Source organism: Antennarius striatus, chromosome 23 (genome assembly GCF_040054535.1).
Source record: "Antennarius striatus isolate MH-2024 chromosome 23, ASM4005453v1, whole genome shotgun sequence".
Taxonomy (NCBI): domain Eukaryota; kingdom Metazoa; phylum Chordata; class Actinopteri; order Lophiiformes; family Antennariidae; genus Antennarius; species Antennarius striatus.
In genome coordinates, this window is record NC_090798.1 from 8385545 (window position 1) to 8404183 (window position 18639).

At 41.8% G+C, this 18639-nt stretch overlaps 2 protein-coding genes across 3 annotated transcripts; one reads left to right on the plus strand and one right to left on the minus strand.

Annotated features, from left to right (window-relative positions):
* Positions 1-652: 652 nt before the first annotated feature.
* nagk (N-acetylglucosamine kinase) lies at positions 653-3965 on the plus strand. Its single transcript, XM_068308226.1, has 10 exons — positions 653-752; positions 1133-1217; positions 1623-1721; positions 1819-1960; positions 2445-2555; positions 2644-2756; positions 2968-3055; positions 3127-3224; positions 3335-3413; positions 3545-3965. The coding sequence occupies exons 1-10, from the start codon at positions 724-726 to the stop codon at positions 3745-3747; spliced, it is 1047 nt and encodes a 348-aa protein (XP_068164327.1). The 5' UTR covers positions 653-723; the 3' UTR covers positions 3748-3965.
* A 2222-nt stretch (positions 3966-6187) lies between these two features.
* On the minus strand, positions 6188-18007 carry paip2b (poly(A) binding protein interacting protein 2B). Of its 2 annotated transcripts, none has more exons than XM_068308645.1 (4): positions 17760-18007; positions 8308-8474; positions 7631-7813; positions 6188-7531 (listed from the first exon to the last, which is right to left on the minus strand). In XM_068308645.1, exons 2-4 carry the CDS (start codon positions 8461-8463, stop codon positions 7475-7477), a joined length of 396 nt encoding a protein of 131 aa, XP_068164746.1. In that variant the 5' UTR covers positions 8464-8474; positions 17760-18007; the 3' UTR covers positions 6188-7474. The 2 variants fall into 2 exon arrangements, with proteins under 2 accessions (XP_068164746.1, XP_068164745.1); XM_068308644.1 differs by lacking the exon at positions 17760-18007 and adding an exon at positions 13900-14060.
* Between the last annotated feature and the right edge of the window lie 632 nt (positions 18008-18639).

Genomic DNA, 18639 nt, shown 5'->3' on the forward strand with positions numbered 1-18639 from the left:
TATTCACTATCTCTCCTCTGGACATGTCCAAACCATCTCAGTCTGGCCTCTCTGACTTTATCTCCAAAACCTCTAACATGTGCTGTCCCTCTGATGTACTCATTCCAAAGGACGCTCAGGATAAACGGTAATCGTATTGATGTGTGCTTTTACTGTGACGTATGAATTAAGTAACATCCGGTATTCACGCAATACTGCAGACTTGACACAGGATGAGTGAGCAGCGCATGGTGTGAGAGCGCCGAGCAGCGCTGTTCTTCCTCTCCTCCCGCCTCCTCAGTCTTGTGTAACTTCTCTTTTGGTTTGCGCACGGACAAGAGCCTTCTAACGAAATACAAAATAAAGTGAATTTATGAAATAAAGATTTGGCGTCTATTTTGGCAAATATAGTGGGGTGTGAGCTTACTATTTAACTGAAGGGGTGTGAGACTTTCAAGAAGCGGGTATTTTTTGACAGTAATATTGGCAAAAAGAAGCTGGTCGCCAATTTAATTAGTTACAAAGGCATTCTGCTGGCAAAACTGTCCATGCATAACAAAATGTGGTCACATTTTTTAAAAAAAATACTGGAATCTGTACAGTAGTTCTGTGAGAAAAGTAGATTTATTCATTTCCCCGGGACACTACTGCCGCCTACAGGTTGATCAGTGCTACAGGTTCAAGAGCAGCTGTCGTTCTCGCGATATTTGCGCACTGAGATTGTCCCAAAGCAGGAAGTTACAAATGACATCGGTGTTCGGCGGCGTCGAGGGGTAAGAATGACTAAATTTAAATTAAAAAAAGCCTTCTCTGTGTTATTTTTCCATTTATAACTAAGTAGAGGATGTATGTGAAATGTCTTCGTATTTTCTTGATGACCGCAGTCAAACGTCTGTTGACTAAAGTTGTGATTTCAGCTGCAGAAAATTCGACTTCTGCGCGTCTCATGATCGATCAGCCTCCCTCAGATTTTGTGGAAGTGCTTGTCATTTTAAATGCAGTTATGAGAATGAATGTTAAAATTATTTTTCAGGTCTTTTTTTTTTTTTTAAATTACACCCCGAAAGTTTCATAGTCTGTGTCGTTGTTGCCTTACCCAAAGTAAATATATAACCAGTTTTTATTGATCACGAATGTGTTTCTCTTCCTCCAGTGGAGGAACCCACTCCAAAGCGATTTTGGTGGCAGCAGATGGAAAGATCCTGGCCCAGACAGAAGGATCGTCCACAAACCACTGGGTAAGAGTCAGGGATGGAGTTAGTTTGTAAGAAACATTGAGAATGGCAATTCAACAATCTTCGTCTGAAATCCAGGATCTATCCCTGGGACTGTAATACAAAGGACAGACTACTCCCTATTAAAATATATTGATATCAGGTGGATCTATATTTTTTGGGGTCAAGTTGCATTATTTGTTGAGAAATTACAGAAAAACTAACAGCGAAAAATGATCCTGGATTCCAGATATGGTCTATTCTGATCCAAGACTCATCCTCCCATCTACATTTAAAGGAAAGAAAATAACAAAAACTATTAGACATGTTGTTTAGACTTAGTTTATTGACAAGTTTGATTATGAAATGAAACAAAGAAATCTGATGACATGAAGACTTTGCTCCTGTGTCGTTTGTCTGTCTGGATAGCTGGTGGGGGTGGACAAATGCATTGAGGTCATCAACGACATGGTCCAAAGAGCTAAGATGGAGGCAGGGCTGGATCCAAACACGCCGCTACGCTCGTTGGTCAGTAAACATCTCACAGGCCTTCCCGTTGCTCATTTACTTCCTGTTGAAGGTGCTCGATGACGATGGACAAGTTTCTGACGGACTTTGTGTGCAGGGCATGTCTCTGAGTGGAGGGGAGCAGAAGGACGCCATCGACAAACTGATTGACCAGATGAGGGAACAGTTCCCCACTCTGAGCCAGCACTATTTTATTACCACAGACGCCATTGGTGCCATGGCAACAGCCAGCGATCGTGGTGAGTGTACTTTTTTTATTACTGGAGTGAAACCTCAGCTCAAAACTTAACTTCTCCTTTCTTCTTTTCCTTCCGGCTTTTCACTTCAGGGGTCGCCGCAGCGAATCAATTGTATCCATCTAACCCCGTCTTCTGCATCCTCGTCTCTCACAACAACTCCCTTCATGTCCTCTTTCACTACAATTAAAAAGCACAAAACTTAACACTGAAGTTAAATCTAATCCAATCTGTTGTATATTTTATGTCTGTAAAATCTGCACTGACACCTTACAACCTTCAGAAGATTAACTCCGCTGTCATAGTTGACATTTGAAAAATACTCTTAACATTTTACAGTCGAAATCATGACCATGAAGTGTTCCAACAGGTATGATACTTTACCCCTTAGGTGTGTGTATTGAGTGTGTCACTTCAAGCTTTATGGCCTGGCGCCACCAGTCAGTTATCATGTAATTGTCGTCTCTCTTAATTTGTTTTTCTGCAGGAGGTGTCGTTTTGATATCAGGGACGGGCTCCAACTGTAAGTTAGTCAATCCTGATGGATCACAGATTGGCTGCGGAGGCTGGGGTCACATGATGGGTGACGAAGGGTCAGGTAACCATGGAAATATTTATGGATGTTTTATATTTTTATTGACTGGACCAAACTCATTTGATGTCTTTTTTTTTTTTTGGTCTCTCAGGGTTCTGGATTTCTCATTTGGCGGTTAAGACAGTGTTTGATGCCAGAGACAACCTGGTCACTTCTCCTCACGACATCACGCGTGTCAGAAAAGACATGGAAGAACACTTCCAGGTCAGACTGCAGCAATATTGAGGAAACATTTCCAGTTTATTCAGAAATTAGCCTGATCTTATAGCAAAAAAGAAAAGAAAAACACAAGACTCATAAATTAGAAAAATCTTGTTTCCTTCTTCTGATGTAAAATGCTGTGGGGAAAAAATTCATATGTGAAATATAATATATATAATATATAATCCACTATATAATATATAATCCACCTCAGGTGTCAGATTTGATGGGCATGCTGCCACACCTTTACAGGAACTTCAACAAGTCTCACTTTGCTGGATTCTGCAAGAAGCTGGCTGAAGGTAATTTGGTGCATCACTTTCTGCTTCGGTTGTTTTTAAGAGGTGAAATAAACACGGTGTCCGTGTTGAAGGTGCTGAAGCAGGAGACGCTCTCTGCCAGCATGTGTTCACCGAGGCTGGGAGAGTCCTGGCCAAACACGTCGAGGCAGTTTTACCCACAGCGCAGGAGGTAATTCATGTTCTAACAGTCATGTCGAAGAGACAGTGCGTGTTCACTAAATCGAGTCATGCAACAGCGGAGATGTTTAGTGATGATATTCATCTTATCTGTAATCACAGCCGCTCCTGAATGGTGAGATGGGGCTGCCCATCCTCTGTGAGGGCTCTGTGTGGAGGAGCTGGGAGCTCCTAAAGCCAGGTTGGTTTCTGGAGTGGAATCATTAATTGATAATAATAAATTATATAATAAATAATAAATTAAATAACCATTGATTTAAGATAAGAGGTCTTCCACTGAATCTGCTTCCTCTTTTTGTTTCATCTGACCAGGGTTTACAGAGGTCTTGGGTAAACTTGCGTCATCCAACAAGTTCAAGGGTCGTTTCCATGGATACAGCCTCATGATTTTGCAGCACTCCTCAGCCCTTGGTGGTGCGAGTCTGGGAGCTCAGAATATTGGCGCCGCTATAAGTATGGACTACTCCACCAATGCCAAAGTCTTCTACCGGCAGTCCTTCAGCAGCAACCAATAGGAGTTGACCAATCAGCGAAAGTTAAATTGTTTTGGCCGTTTATGATTATTTACAACTTTATTAACAAAGTTTACTATACTGACAGTGATTTAATAATGTTATCGCAGTGGATTTGATTAAGAATTTTTTGAAATTTTTTTTAACCAATGTATTGTGGGAATATTATTGTAAATATTTGTACCTGTTAACATTTGACGTAATAAATAACTGAACCAGAACAGTCTCTTCTTGCATTTTGGGTACAATAGAACTGATTTGTTAAGTCAACATATTGTAATTTCAGTCCAAAAAACCTTTACGCTTGATTTGCTGGATCAAAATCAAAATTTGTGGGAACACATCAGCTGCTGTGCAGCAAAGTTCAAGAAATTGAATTGTTGCATGTAATCTTATTGAGCGACAAAGGTGCAATAATTGCTATTCCTGGTTTTATAATAAGGATTAAATATATTTTAAAGTTGTTGATCTACAGTTCTGTCAGGTTTTTGTGAAGACAGTAATGATTAGACACTCAGCTGTTCAGCCTGAAACGGCATCAATACTTTGACTCTTGCTTGATTGGTTGTTTGGTCAAGACCAAAAAAAGAAAAACCTGCCGCCAGATGACTGTTCTAAATTAAATGGACATTTATTTTATCAGCCACAGGCATTAAGACGGGATCAATCCTCGCTTGTTTTGGCAATAACCCTGAAAACCCTGCCAACTCTCTAACCATGGCTGGTTTACATCTGGTTTGATGACCATTAAATATCAAGTTAACATTTTTTTTCTAACGTGTTAAAGCAGTACTTCAAAATGACGTAATTAAGTCAAAATTCATTAACTTCGCATTCTTGTGTTACAGAAAATTATTACATGGGTTGGAATTTGTATCTTTCTAATCCATTTATGCTGCCGTTTATGGTGACAAAGGTTACCAGACACTACAAAGAATGCTTGTAATTTTGAAATTGAATGTGTCGCTGTTTTTAGTTATTGAACTGCTGCATCAGACAACTAAGCATCAGATTTTACATTTTTAGTATTCTTGTTAGTTTTGTCTTTGTGAAATTTTCTCCGGGATTATTAAAGTATCTATCTTCTAAAAAATCTTAGTGTGCGTTGTAGATAATAGTATTTATTGTGTTCTGACTCCAGTCCTGTCATAATCTTTTTTTTAAATCGTTAAATTGTTTGGAACGCGCAGAATTGTATACAGTAATACCATGCGCACTCGCGCATCAACACACGCAGCTTCACCTCATCGCAGATTTTTGGTAGTCATGTGTTACTGTACGCACATTCTATTGGCTGACGGCATCCAAAAGTGCGTTGAGTTCCGTGAGTCTCGGAAAGCAGCGCACTTCCGTGAGACACAAAAGTACTTTTAACAGTCTGGCGAAAGTTAATACAGGTATAAGGTGGTTTAATATCAGTATGGGGAGGGTTAATAAATGTTTAAATACTGTATTGTAAATAATCATTTGTCGCTGTATCGCAGAATTTTTTGCGGGTGGTTCCTGGAACGCATTAACCGCTAATAACGAGGGATCACTAGATATAAAATAAATTTGTATTTAAGAAGTACATGTTGAAATAGTGGCTATTGTTTTGATCCAACCCAGAATAACGACTCGAGTCACTAATCCGCCCAATTTCAAGCATCAAATTTAAGGAGAAATAGGCACCATTAGAATAATCCACCTGAGGCATCATGACATGGATCGAACCATTTTGCCCATTGGAGGGCATTTGGGAGTCCTTGATTGACCAGGGATCAGCCACAAATCAGACTAACATTAACTGACAGCCCATAGGCATCATAACACACAAGACTGACAAAAACTTTTGTCTTTAAGATCTTTATTCATATTTTTTCATGATTTTGTTTGTATTGAAATTCATAATGTATCTTCTGGACTTCTTCTTAAATGGCTGTTGTAATCTAACTCATCTAAACAAAATCACCAAAAATGATTTCATGTTGTACGATCCACCTGGCTTTTGACCAAGAAGCAAAATCAACAGCTGAGTTCCAACACTGTGCGAGGAAGTTTCATTGTAACCAAGTCTCTACTGTACGCTTTAAGTACATACTTGAGTACTTGTCAGTGTGAAAAGAGGGAAAAACTCCACAGATGTTAAGACGTGGCTTCACCTGTCAGATTCTACACTGAAGCTCAAGTGTCTACTTAACACTAACACAGCCGAATACACAAGACATTATTGTCACTTTATATCACAAATGAGCAGTGGCAAAGAGATTAACGTTAAGATCACATCACTGTCTCTGCATATCCTAGCCGAGATGGCCGAGTACTCGATAAACTGACTCCATAATTCATTTACAGCCCATTAGAATCTTGGTTTCCAAAATGATCTTTCACAAATACGTTTCCTATTGGCTCACAACTTAACGGAGATTATACTTGTACTAGGAGGTGACGCTTCTCTGAAAACCAGACCACAATGAAGGTTTACGATTAAAAGAGGACTTTCAAAACGAAGCCAGCCTACAAAATGCAGAACACCGAGGCAACCAGAAGCCAGAATGCTGGATTCTGATTGGTCGTGACAGAACTGTTCCCTTGCGTTTCTGTCTGCAAACAGGACTGATGGACACCATTTTATTTACCCAGTAGAGACAAAAAAAAAAACATGATGAAAAAAAAGGAAAAGTTGTTTGGCGTGATTCGTACGTAGAAACTCGATCTGATGCTGGAGTTTGTGAAAAATGACTGCAGTAGAAAGACAATGGCATCGTTCCAGGCCAATTCCAAATGCTTGCATCAAACCAAAAGTTATGGGGGGGGGGAATGAAATAAGGGCAATAAAGTTTTTAATGATGTAAAAAAAAAAATATTACTGTTCCCTCTTTAATGACACTTCCTTGCTAAACTCAGCCTGATCAGGAAACTCACAACTTATACTCTTTGAAGCTGGACAAAAGATCAAACTTCCACATAATTTTAGTAAAAATGATCGGATGTTGAGATCAACTTGAATCCAAATTGGCAGGTCGTGTGGGGTCTGGATTTGGTTTGGAATGAAGCCACTGCAAATACGGAGATGTTGCCTTTCTAGCTCTGATGTCACCGGGAGTTCCTGACATCACTGGAGAGAACGTGAACGGGTTTGACCGACCATGACAAAATACACAGAGACACGGCAGAGACCCATCAAGTCCCCTTAAAATGTTAGTCATTCTCCAACCTCCCCTGTCATGGAAACCCTCAAACCTTCTGGTGATGCAGTTTCAAATGTGCAACACACAAATCGACAAATCTGTGAAGTGAGTTTTCAATTCGATGTGGTGGAATTTGTTGAAAATTTGCCGCTTGGCATCACTCCCACAGTAGCTGCCTCGGTTTCGAGGGGACGTTGATGAGGTCTGCGGTCTCTGTTAACCAACAGAATCATCTGAAATGCTCGCACTCGCAGCAGAGCGGTGCTGGTTTTACACCCACCCCCCACCCCTGATCCCAATGTCCCTCAGTTTACAAGAACAAACAGGAAATAAAAAGATCGAAGAAACAAAAATGAAAAACAAAAACAAAAAGAAATCCCCCCACCCCCCAACTGGGCCAGCCAACATGCAAAGGACTTTGTGTGTAAGTGTATGTGCGTGTGTGTGCATGTGAGAATTTGTGTGTGCGCGGTCGTGGCCGCCAGAGTCTCTGAGAGTATACGAGGACCGGTTTGCGTGTGTGTGTGCATGTGGAGGCTCCATGGGGGTGAGGGGGACTCCTAGTATTTCTTCCCCGGGACGAACTCCTTCGCTTCAGGATTCAAGATGCTCTTCCTCTGCAGATCGAGAGGAGCAGAAAAAAAGCCTCCTTTAAACCTCTGACCCGTATCACACATTTCAAAGCGAGCTGGAGGGGGGACAAGCCGCCGACTCACCGCCACCTCTTCCAGGTTGTTGTGGTGATCGCTGACCGACAGGCCGTTGAGCTGCTGCTGCAGCTGCCCCACCCCCTGGTTGTTGAGGTCTCGCTCAGGGATGAACCAATCCTTGTCCTCCTCCTCCAGCATTTCCTGGAAGCAGCGTTCCAAGAATTCCTGCTCCAAGAGCTCTTCCTCAACCTGGGAAATAAAGGGAAGAGATGTACAACATTTTAGTTTAGCCCATCAATTAGGAGACAAGCCTGAGACAAATCTTCTCTGTGCTGTGGCATTTAATACACCACACATCCAGCCAAGCAAGAAGACAAACAGCTGGAAGGAGGAATTACGTAAAGCCAGACGGTCTATGATAATGATAGGTATCGGTCCTGAACAGAACATTAGATGCTTCATCACAGCATCTACATCACCCTCATCCTGCTGCTCCTCACACTCAGCCCCAGACAGTTGTCCCCTCTCCTCAGAGTCGATGTATTCTGATCAGATCGTTCTTATGATCTCTGGAAAGACTCCGACTGAGTCCGGAACACCAACATATAGAAGATCCCATCTCAATGTACCACCGTACAGCCGTACCAAAACTTTTTTTTAAATGAAACAAAGATCCCATATACCTATTTGTTTTAAGGACAGACGGTTTAAATTTCTGCATTTTCCATTTCTACGGCACAAACCTGTCTGTTGTACTCCTCTTCGTTCTCCATCCACATGTACTCAGCGAACGGGTTGGCGTCATTGCCCTCCCCTGCATGTCCGTTGGCCACTGGCTCCTTCCCCTCCTTGCCAGGAGCTCCTCCTCCAGGTGTCTTGGCCACCTCTGGACCGCTCATTTCAGCCGGTTCTGCAAACGAGAACCGCTGAAAATTTAGAAAAATGGTTAAGACCTAACCATTTAGGTTTAAGGAAGACACAATATATCTTCCTTAAACCAACTCCAGACAACTAGCTGCATGAGACCAGAAAACAAAACCCATACATTTCATATTTTTTACCTTATTGAGGCCAAGCAATGTGAAATCCTTTGTTGTTCTGGTATTGAAGTCTAATCAGTGATGTTTGAAAGATTGTTGTTCAGCATTCCCCAACCTGAGTGTAAAGGCTCAATAGAGTGTTTGGTATTTTCAAATCATAACAGCTTTTTAGATGTAAAAACTGCACTGGTTGAACCCCAGGGTCTGGACACAAACAGTGACCCACGGCCAACTAAACTGAAATGTAACCGAAAACAAAAAGAAACGCAAAGCTTATAACAATAATGGTACAAAAGCAGAATGAACCATTGTGTCAATGTGACTATAGAGTGTTGTAAATGTAATGCAGCCACATCTGTCTTGCCGCTTTCAGATAATTTATAAAAAAGTTTTCATGTACTGAAAAACAACAAGTCATTTAGGAACTCGTGTCCAGGTTCAGGACAGATGCTTCACCAGCTTTCTGGCAGCTGTGGCAGGAACACGGTGGACTTTTCATGTGGACTTTCTGTCTGAATTCCTTGGAGTGTAATCCAGACTTCACTTATGATGCCCTCGGGATATTCTGTGCTTTCACATTTCATCTTGCGTCATCTGAAGCTGTAACACCACCGAATGCAAATCAGGTTTGGAAAATATATATGAGCAAAAAGCCGGGTTCATCACCCTGAAACAAACAAACTTCTGTCTTGTGTTTATTCACCAATCTCTACATCATGAATATTGTTTTGGTGGTAAAATATCTTTGTCACACAAAAATCCAGCCGACGCTGTCAGATTTTCTTAGGACAAAATAAGGATCCTTTGCCAAAAATTGATTACAAATAAATTTCATTGCATTGTAGTTCCAGTTCCTGTGGTGACGTGCAGCTTCAGTACATTGCTTTCATTGTTCAGATCAGAAAGTATACCGAGTTTGATTTGGGTGACCATTAAATGTTGTCCTCTTGTCAACAGCAAATAATTACTACGGTCAAATGTGAATACTGAACTATTATACATTAATTTTGTAGATGTACGTCCACAGATTGCCAACACTTGCACCCAGTTTCTTGTCGCTAAGGCAGAGATGGCGAGGCCACGACATGACAAGGATTGATGAATGAGTCATTCATGATTAAAGGTACCAGTAAAGAAAAAAAAAAGATTTTTAAAAACTACATTTTTGCCTGTGAAATAAGCATGTGGACTGTTTTGTCCCCCATCCTCCAGAAACAACAAAAGCATTGTCAAGAAGCTGAACTGAAAAGCAGAATCCAAATGGTTAAAATCCAAACAAATGCCTGGCCCTCTTGAGCCTATGTGCTTTTCATTTGACAGATGTGTTATTAAAAATACTGCATTATGTTTGAACTCTGTTCCAGAAATGACATGTGAGAGACAAACAACCAGCCCTATTCCTCCATCCTTCTACTCACTTCATTTGCAGCAAGACATGATTATCATCATGATTATCTGTCCAAGTATGAAAAAAATATAAAAAATTATATGCAGCCTTGCTTTGGCGGCAGAGTGACCGCCTTCTGATTAAAAATGTCTAAATAATAATAATGACATAACTAAATAATGACATAACTCTAAGATTGTCAGCTTCCACAGGCTGGATCCATGATGACCTCAACAAATGGCACAGACCGCAGCCCTGGGATTAACCTGGAGATGCAGACACACATTTCTATGTTTGACCCACTTCCTCAAACTTCCAGTAGCTTCACCCACCTGACATGCAGTCACTGCATAATGTTTCACTGGTGCCCACTCCTGTTATTTCTGTCTCAACGTGTGAGCCAACACACACAAAAACAACCTTCAGGGGTTCAATAACCATGTATATTCTAAGGAGGCTATTGAGAGGCTCTCTTTGTTTGTTTCTGGTTATCTCTCTGATCAATATGCTAGACACTGGTGATGATCAGGGTGAGAGACGAAGTAATATTTTGTTTTGCAAGATAATGTGACTGTCATGAAGCTCTGGACCAGCTGAGCGGGTGCCCCTGCCAAGATATCAAAGTGTTTCAGCTTCCACATACCACGGCGCTTAAAATCCTTTTGACTGGGGCATATAGAGTAGAGTATAACTTTATTGATTATAGAGAGTTTTATGCACAACACAGTCTGAGGTCTGACTCCAACAAACACTGCAAAGATGGATTTCCTTCAATGATACACTTCAGGAAGAGAAGTAAGAAAATAAGTTGATCGTGAAAAGAACAAGATGTCAATGAAAAAACAAAACTTGGGTTTTGGAATAATAATAGGAACTTCAAATGCTTTTGGTGTTCCCCCATTCATTCATTTTCTTACCCACTTCATCCGCTTTACGCGGGTCATGGGTAGCTGGAGCCTATCCCAGCTGACAGAGGGCATGAGGTGGGGGCCAATGCACCGCAGAGCTACACGTATACACACAAACACGCACACACCCACTCACTCACTTCTCTGTGTAATTTGGGACTGGCCAATTAACCTGAAGCGCATGTTTTTGGAGGTGGGAGGAAGCTGGCGGACACGGAGAGAACCCACGCTGACAGAGGGAGAACATGCAAACTCCGCACTGAGTGGGACTCGAACCCGGACCTCCCTTGTTGTGCGGCGCCACCTTGTCACCCTTTTGGGGTGTGATGGGTTATCACAATTTTCTGGAAGTTGATAAAATAAACATTTTGAAATGCAAATAGATCTCTGGTGCTGCATTGATTACAAACTATATTTAAACCTGCCTCTACACAATACAGGAGGGAACAGCAGATGACCCTGGGAGCTTTGTGCCATTAATCCATTGCATGTTCCACTGGACACGGTCAAGTTGCATAATGATGCACTGGTCAACATCTAATATTTAGTTAGAGACACTTGGCTTCCTCAATGTCATGTCATGATTATTGATTAACTCATTGTATTTACTATTATGGGCCTTTGTGGATTCTCCCTAATAATCTAATGATTGTTGAAGGATTTCAATTGTGTTACACTGATAACACAAAACTTTCACGGTAAATACTTATAAAATTAATCTTTTGCTGTGACTTGGACTCTAAACAAAAAATTATTGTATGAGGGGTACACATAATGACTGTAAATTTTACAATCAAAACGTGTTTTTTAGCAACCACTGTTATAAATTAACGATATTTGAAGGACTTCAAGTCAAGCCCTAAACCTTTTGCCCCTGTCAAATTTGCTACTCGGGATAATTTTCTGCCAAAAATTTACATGCACAAAAAAATGACAAACTCATCACACATCAATATTTTTGCTATTTCTTTTCATAACTCAGTTGATAACCTTTATCCTGCTTAAAAACACTACACTTTTAGACTTTTAACCCTTTTTATGCTAGTTAAATGTCTAAACTACACGTTAATTTTATTTTTTTACTTAGAAGAGGACATGAAGCTAGTTAGTGTGATAGTGAAAGAGGACATGAAGGAAGTTGGTGTGAGAGAAGAGGATGCAGAAGACAGGGTTAGATGGAGGCAATTGATTCGCTGTGGCGACCCCTGATGGGAAAAGCCGAAAGGAAAAGAAGATACTGGTCTGATCCCGAGAGGGAAATTGAGACCACACTATAGTTAGTAAATACTGCAAACGCATGCATTAATGGTTAGTTTGTACAGGCCCCTGTAGCACATGCGCGCACACACACACACACACACGGGCCTGTAGGTTTGCAGGGGGAGGTAGAGTGGCGGGCAGCCCCTTTATGGAGCGCCCCAAATGAGCAACTCGTGAAGGGGGACGGCGCCTTGCTCAAGGGCGCCTCGGCAGTGCATCGGAGGCGAGCTGACACCTCCCACTGTCAGCTCACACTCTGGGTGTTTTTTTTGGGCGGGAGCAGGAATCGAACCGCCGATCTTAAGAACATTGGACCGCTCTACCACTGAGCCACTTTTTAACAAATATAAATTTTATTTCAATTAAATATGAATAGCAAAAAACAAGAATTTCATGAATCCACCTACAATGGGAAAACAGATGACTCAATTCAGTACATGTCAAATATCACAACTTTCCTTCAAAATTAAATGCTAATATTAAAGAATGTGTGGTTTTATACCGCAATGGCAGGAAGATTTTTTTTTAAAAGATTTTAACTGAAGTCAATGGGGCATTTTTGACAATGAAGCCGTCCAGAAGGAGTATTTTGATTTATTTAAAAAATGCTAATGAAATTAAATAAATTTTGTTGCTAATTTTTGACATATCCAAGATTCCAATCACCACCAAAACCCCATCCCATTTATATTTGTTTTATAGAAAAAAATAAGTTATTATTAAGAAATAAATGCTGAATAGTTCAAATATTGTAAAATTTGTAATTAAAGTGTTAAAATTAAGAAAACAAATTGCTTTCAGCGTTTCTTGAGTGACTTCTGTTGGGGAAAGAACAGAAAAAGACACAAATACCTAAAACAATAATTAATCGTGAAAATATTGAAATCAAAAACAATGTATGACAAAATACGCGAGGCGAGGAATAAAACGAGTTCAAAAAGGTCATTACACAGAATTTAATGTGAAAACCTTGAGTCATTCATTACATCGTTGAACAAACCCAAAAATGTGCAGTAGTTGGCATGTTTTAAAAAAAAACCCAAATGTGAAAGAAATAATGCTGATAATAAAAACATAGTCGATGGAGTGGCTAAAATGGGCTTGTTTAACTTCATCGACTGTGTCCAGCGCCGTTTTGAAATGCATTTAATAAACTATATAGCAGCTTATGTAATGAAACAGTTGGAGCGCTAAACGTAACTAGCAGCAGCTGTGTCGTCGTTAACGGATGCTAATGTCATCTGATAGCTAACCCGCTAACCAGGTGTCCGGGCCTACCTGGAAAGTTGGTCAATGGATTGGATGGTATTAGCCGAGGTAATGCTAAGTAGCAACTTCGCGGCAGCTAAGAAGCTAGCCAGGCACACGTAGCTTTGCAGTCAATGAGCGGGCCTAAGGTGAAAGCTATCCCAGCAACAACAAAGGGTAGACTGGGGCGGGCGGCTCCATTTCTATCACTAAAGTTTAGCGAACCGACATGAAAACGACTTACACGTAAGCAGTGTGGCAAAAGAAACACACGTGTATGTTTTTGACACACAAAAACAAGTGGTTGAGGTCAAACTCCATCCCCGTTAAAATGCTTGAACCCAAAGTCGTCGTTATCAGCTAGCACGCTGCTACAGCATGGCAGCAGCATCGGGGAAACAGGTCAACAAAACAAGCATCCACTTCAGGGGTAGCACAGCTTTACACGCGCAAGACAAAACGTCAAAACAATGTTTGAAAGGTTGGAATTACCTGGCATCGTGCTCTCAGCGTTCGCCGTCAAGTGTAACGCTACACAAAAGTTATTTGCAAGTACACAGCAAAGACTGTGCGTTCTTGTTCCTCCGGTGGGGATTACTTAGTGCCGTGATGCAACGTAGCTCAAGTTAGCTAAGTCTCGTTAGCCACCTTGCTAACGTTAGAAAGCTGGGTCGATCACGTGGTCTGAAGCGGCATTCATATGTCAGCCGAATGTAGGAATTACGACAGTCACGTTACGGAATCTGAAAAAACTGAAAATCACAATTTCTAAGGACCAAAGGCAGATGACTTGCTTCATCCGGCAACTTTAACTAAAGACACGTGTTATTTACAAAATAATACATAAAAAGCACAAAAACACCTCAACTGCATAACAGGAAAGAACGACTGGAATCTCTTATTGATTGGTTTGTCTCCTGTGATTAAAAACTCAATGTATTTCACTCCTTTCAGCATCAGACTGATTACATCCCACTTCAAAGCGGTGATGTATTGTAATTGTCAGCGTTTGTGTGTTCGTCCGTCCGTCCGTTAGTCCATCAAATATCTTCGCAACCGTTGCAGATAGTGGGATGAAACAAAAAGCACATTACTTGGGCGGCAAAGGGGATGAAAATAAGATGATGATCTTGAGCTTGGGAAAACTAGGTCAAGGTCAAATTTTTACTTTTTTTACACTCAGGAACTGGAAAAGAATGAGGAAGTCTAGAGTGGCAGAGAAGTATGTTAGAGCAGTGCAGGACATGTATGAGGACTGTAAGACAGTGGTGAGGTGTGCTGTAGGTGTGACAGAGGAGTTCAAGGTGGAGGTGGGACTGCATCAGGGATCAGCTCTGAGTCCCTTCTTGTTCACTATGGTGATGGACAGGCTGACAGACGAGGTTAGACAGGAGTCTCCATGGACTATGACGTTTGAAGATGACATTGTGATCCTTAGTGAGAGCAGGGCAGAGGTTGAAGTGAAGCTAGAGAGGTGGAGGTTTGTCCTGGCAAGGGGAGGAATGAAGGATAGCCGCAGTAAGACAAAGTAGATGTGTGTGAATGAGAGGGACCCAAGTGGAAGAGAGAGGTTAAAGGGAGAAGAGATCAAGAAGGTGGAGGATTTTAAGTACTTAGGGTCAACATTCCAGAGCAAATGAAGACTGTGGAAAAGAGGTGAAGAAGCGTATACAGGCAGGATGGAATGGGTGGAGGAAAGTGTCAGGTGTGATGTGTGATAGAAGAGTTTCAGCTAAAATGAAAGGAAAGGTGTACAAAACTGTGGTGAGACCAGCGATGTTGTTTGGTCTAGAGACAGTGTCACTGAGGAAAAGACAGGAGACTGAGCTGGAGGTAGCAGAGATGAAGATTCTGAGGTTCTCTTTGGGAGTGACCAGGAAGGATAGGATCAGGAATGAGTACATCAGTTAGAGGTTGTGGAGATAAAGTCAGAGAGGCCAGACTGAGATGGTTTGGACATGTCCAGAGGAGAGATAGTGGACATATTGGTAGAAGGATGCTGAGTTTTGAACTGCCAGGCAGGAGGCCAAGAGGAAGACCAAAGAGGTTTATGGATGTAGTGAAAGAGGACATGAAGGTAGTTGGTGTGAGAGAAGAGGATGCAGTAAATATAAATACAGTATGTAGAGAATGCAACATCCCACGACACCCCTGAATTCTAAATATTACCCTGACCTTCTTTCATAGATCAAAGCACTAGCTTTGATCTATGGTCTTAGTCACACTGGCCTTCTCCCTCGTCTTTCTCTCTTATCTGGTTCCTGAGTGTACAAAAGTTCAAATTTGACCTTGACCCAGTTTTCTCAAAGTCAAGGTCATCATCTCATTTTCATCCCTTTTTTTTTCCAAGTGATGTGTGTATGTGTGTATATACAAACACACACACACACACACACACACACACACACCTACAGTATATATTCACAGCTGCGCCAGTGTACTGGGGAGCAGCCTTGGCGGAGTCCAGCCCTCACTGGAAACGAATCCGATTTACTGCTGGCAATGCTGACCAAACTCTGACATCGGTCGTACAGGGACCGGACAGCCCTTATCAAGGAGTTCGGTACCCCATACTCCCGAAGCACCCCCCACAGAACCCCACGAGGAACACGGTCGAACGCCTTCTCCAAGTCCACAAAACACATGTAGACTGGTTGGGCGAACTCCCATGCCCCCTCAAGGACCCTGCGGAGGGTGTAGAGCTGGTCCACTGTTCCACGGCCAGGACGAAAACCACACTGCTCCTCCTGAATCCGAGATTCGACTTCCTGACGGACACTCCTCTCCAGAACCCCTGAATAGACCTTGCCAGGGAGGCTGAGGAGTGTGATCCCCCTGTAGTTGGAGCACACCCTCCGGTCCCCCTTCTTAAAAAGGGGGACCACCACCCCAGTCTGCCAATCCAGAGGCACTGTCCCCGACGTCCACGCGATGTTGCAGAGGCGTGTCAACCAGGACAGCCCCACAACATCCAGAGCCTTTAGGAACTCCGGGCGGATCTCATCCGCCCCCGGGGCCCTGCCACCGAGGAGCTTTTTAACCACCTCGGTGACCTCTGTCACAGAGAACCCAGACTCTGCTTCCTCATGGGAAGGCGTGTCGCCAGAATTGAGGAGGTCTTCAAAGTATTCTCCCCACCGAGTCACAACGTCCCGAGTTGAGGTCAGCAACGCCCCGTCCTCCAAGGCCTCAACCCCTCTCGAGAGGACTGGTACCAGAGCCCAAGCTGTGTGTGGAGGTGAGTCCGACTATATCTAGACGGAACTTCTCAATCTCACACACCAGCTCGGGCTCCTTCCCTGCCAGAGAGGTGACATTCCACGTCCCAAAAGCCAGCTTCTGTAGTCGGGGATCGGATCGCCAAGGTCCCCGCCTTTGGCCACCGCCCTGCTAACAATGCACGTGACCCCTATGGCCCCTCCCACAGGTGGTGAGCCCATGGGAAGTGGTTACATTAAAATATTGAATATGATAAAGCATCGAGAACCAATACTTGGGTTTTGTTTTGTTTTTCAGTAATCTTGATTTCATTACCCCTACAGTATTTATTAAATTACATATGAAAGTCAAAACAGTCATTTCATTTTAAAAAAAATTTTTGAACAGTAAACACAAAAGTAATGACATTTTCATTAAAAATAACCAAGTGGCTCCCAAGTTAAATGCAGATAAAGATATAATCAGAAATATAATAATGTAGTGAAACATTGCATATCTTTTTCTCACCACAAATTTAAAATAATTATTCCCAAGTGATGAAATATCACAAGGAAGCAAGGAAATAAAGAGCTCACAACACAAAGAAAGTTGATCAGCCATGGACATGACGTAATAAACCCATTTCTGAGCGGCGCTGAGTTTTTAAAAATCCGGGCTCAGAGTCGGTATTTGAATGCAACATGAGAACAAACGTCCTCGACGCGCCGCCGCTTGATCGCTCCAGTCCGAACTCTCTCCCAAAATACAAACGTTTTCATGAAGTAAAATATTAAACATTGCAGCACATTAGACAGACAAGCTAATACATTACAATTTTACGATGATGACTATTAAATGTTTCTAGGATTATACATAACGGTGTAAAACTATCTTAAATAAGCTAAGGTCTGTTATTGTAGTCAGTGTAAACATACCATCCAGTGCGTGTGTGAAACTAATAGTTAAAAACTGCGTTTTCTAGGCTATAATCCAACTAATGTCGGGGAGCATTAAATTTATCACTTTGACATGAGAGGGGCAATTAAAACATATGATTATTAGCGAACTTTTTAGGGAGGAAAAACGTTGAACGTTATCCCCTCTTTCAGTCTTCTTTTGATTCCTGGAGCAAACAGAGTTTATAACACACTCACCCCTCAACTTCAAGTACAAACGGGGGGGAATCCGCAAACCAGCTGTGGCGGGGAAACAGTTCTTTTCCGGTCCGGGGTGTCACTAGAAACAACACAGCAGAGGAATCCCCACAAAAATCTACAAAACCTTGAACTACAGCTTTTACTGTTCACCACGTACTTCACGTTACAGACTAGAATCGGGTAAATTCAGTCTTTCTATGCCTAAACGTCGAGGTGTAGAAATTGTTGTTTCGTGGTTGTGTTTGTCCAGCTGTACTTTACAGTCATTGGTTGAAATCTACACCCGTCAACACTTTTGAGGATGCCATTGGTCCAGACGGGCAAACGTCCCGCCCACCTCTCTAGTCACATAAGTAAACAAAATATAACCCATTTCTTGTTGTCCCTGCCTGTAATCAATAGGGCCTGTTCAATATTTGACAACGCGGCTGCAGTGGGGAGATCTCTGGGTTCTTTTACTGACAGGCCGCAAGTTCAACGTTCTTGTTGCTGTTTGAAACATTAAGAGGAACCGTTTTGCTTCAGAAACGCGTGATGTGCTGAAACAATTTGCGCGATGAAATCCCCAGTTTGTCTTTCCCGAACCGGATTTATAGACACTTCTGTGTTTCAATAAAATATTTACTCAATGTGTAGTTTGCAGCTTTTTGAAGATTGTTGACACAGAAAATATCTAGAATAAATATACTGTATATGGATTTTATCATGTAAAACTTGCTATTTTATGTTAGAAAAGTGTATTTTAAGAACAAGTCACCAAAAAGAGATTTCTACTATACTCCATACATTTAGTTTTTTTTTAATTTGTTATAGGAGGAAGAAAATCAATCAGATCAGATCATGAAAAAAGCAAATCTAAAGTAACCAGAAGCAAAAC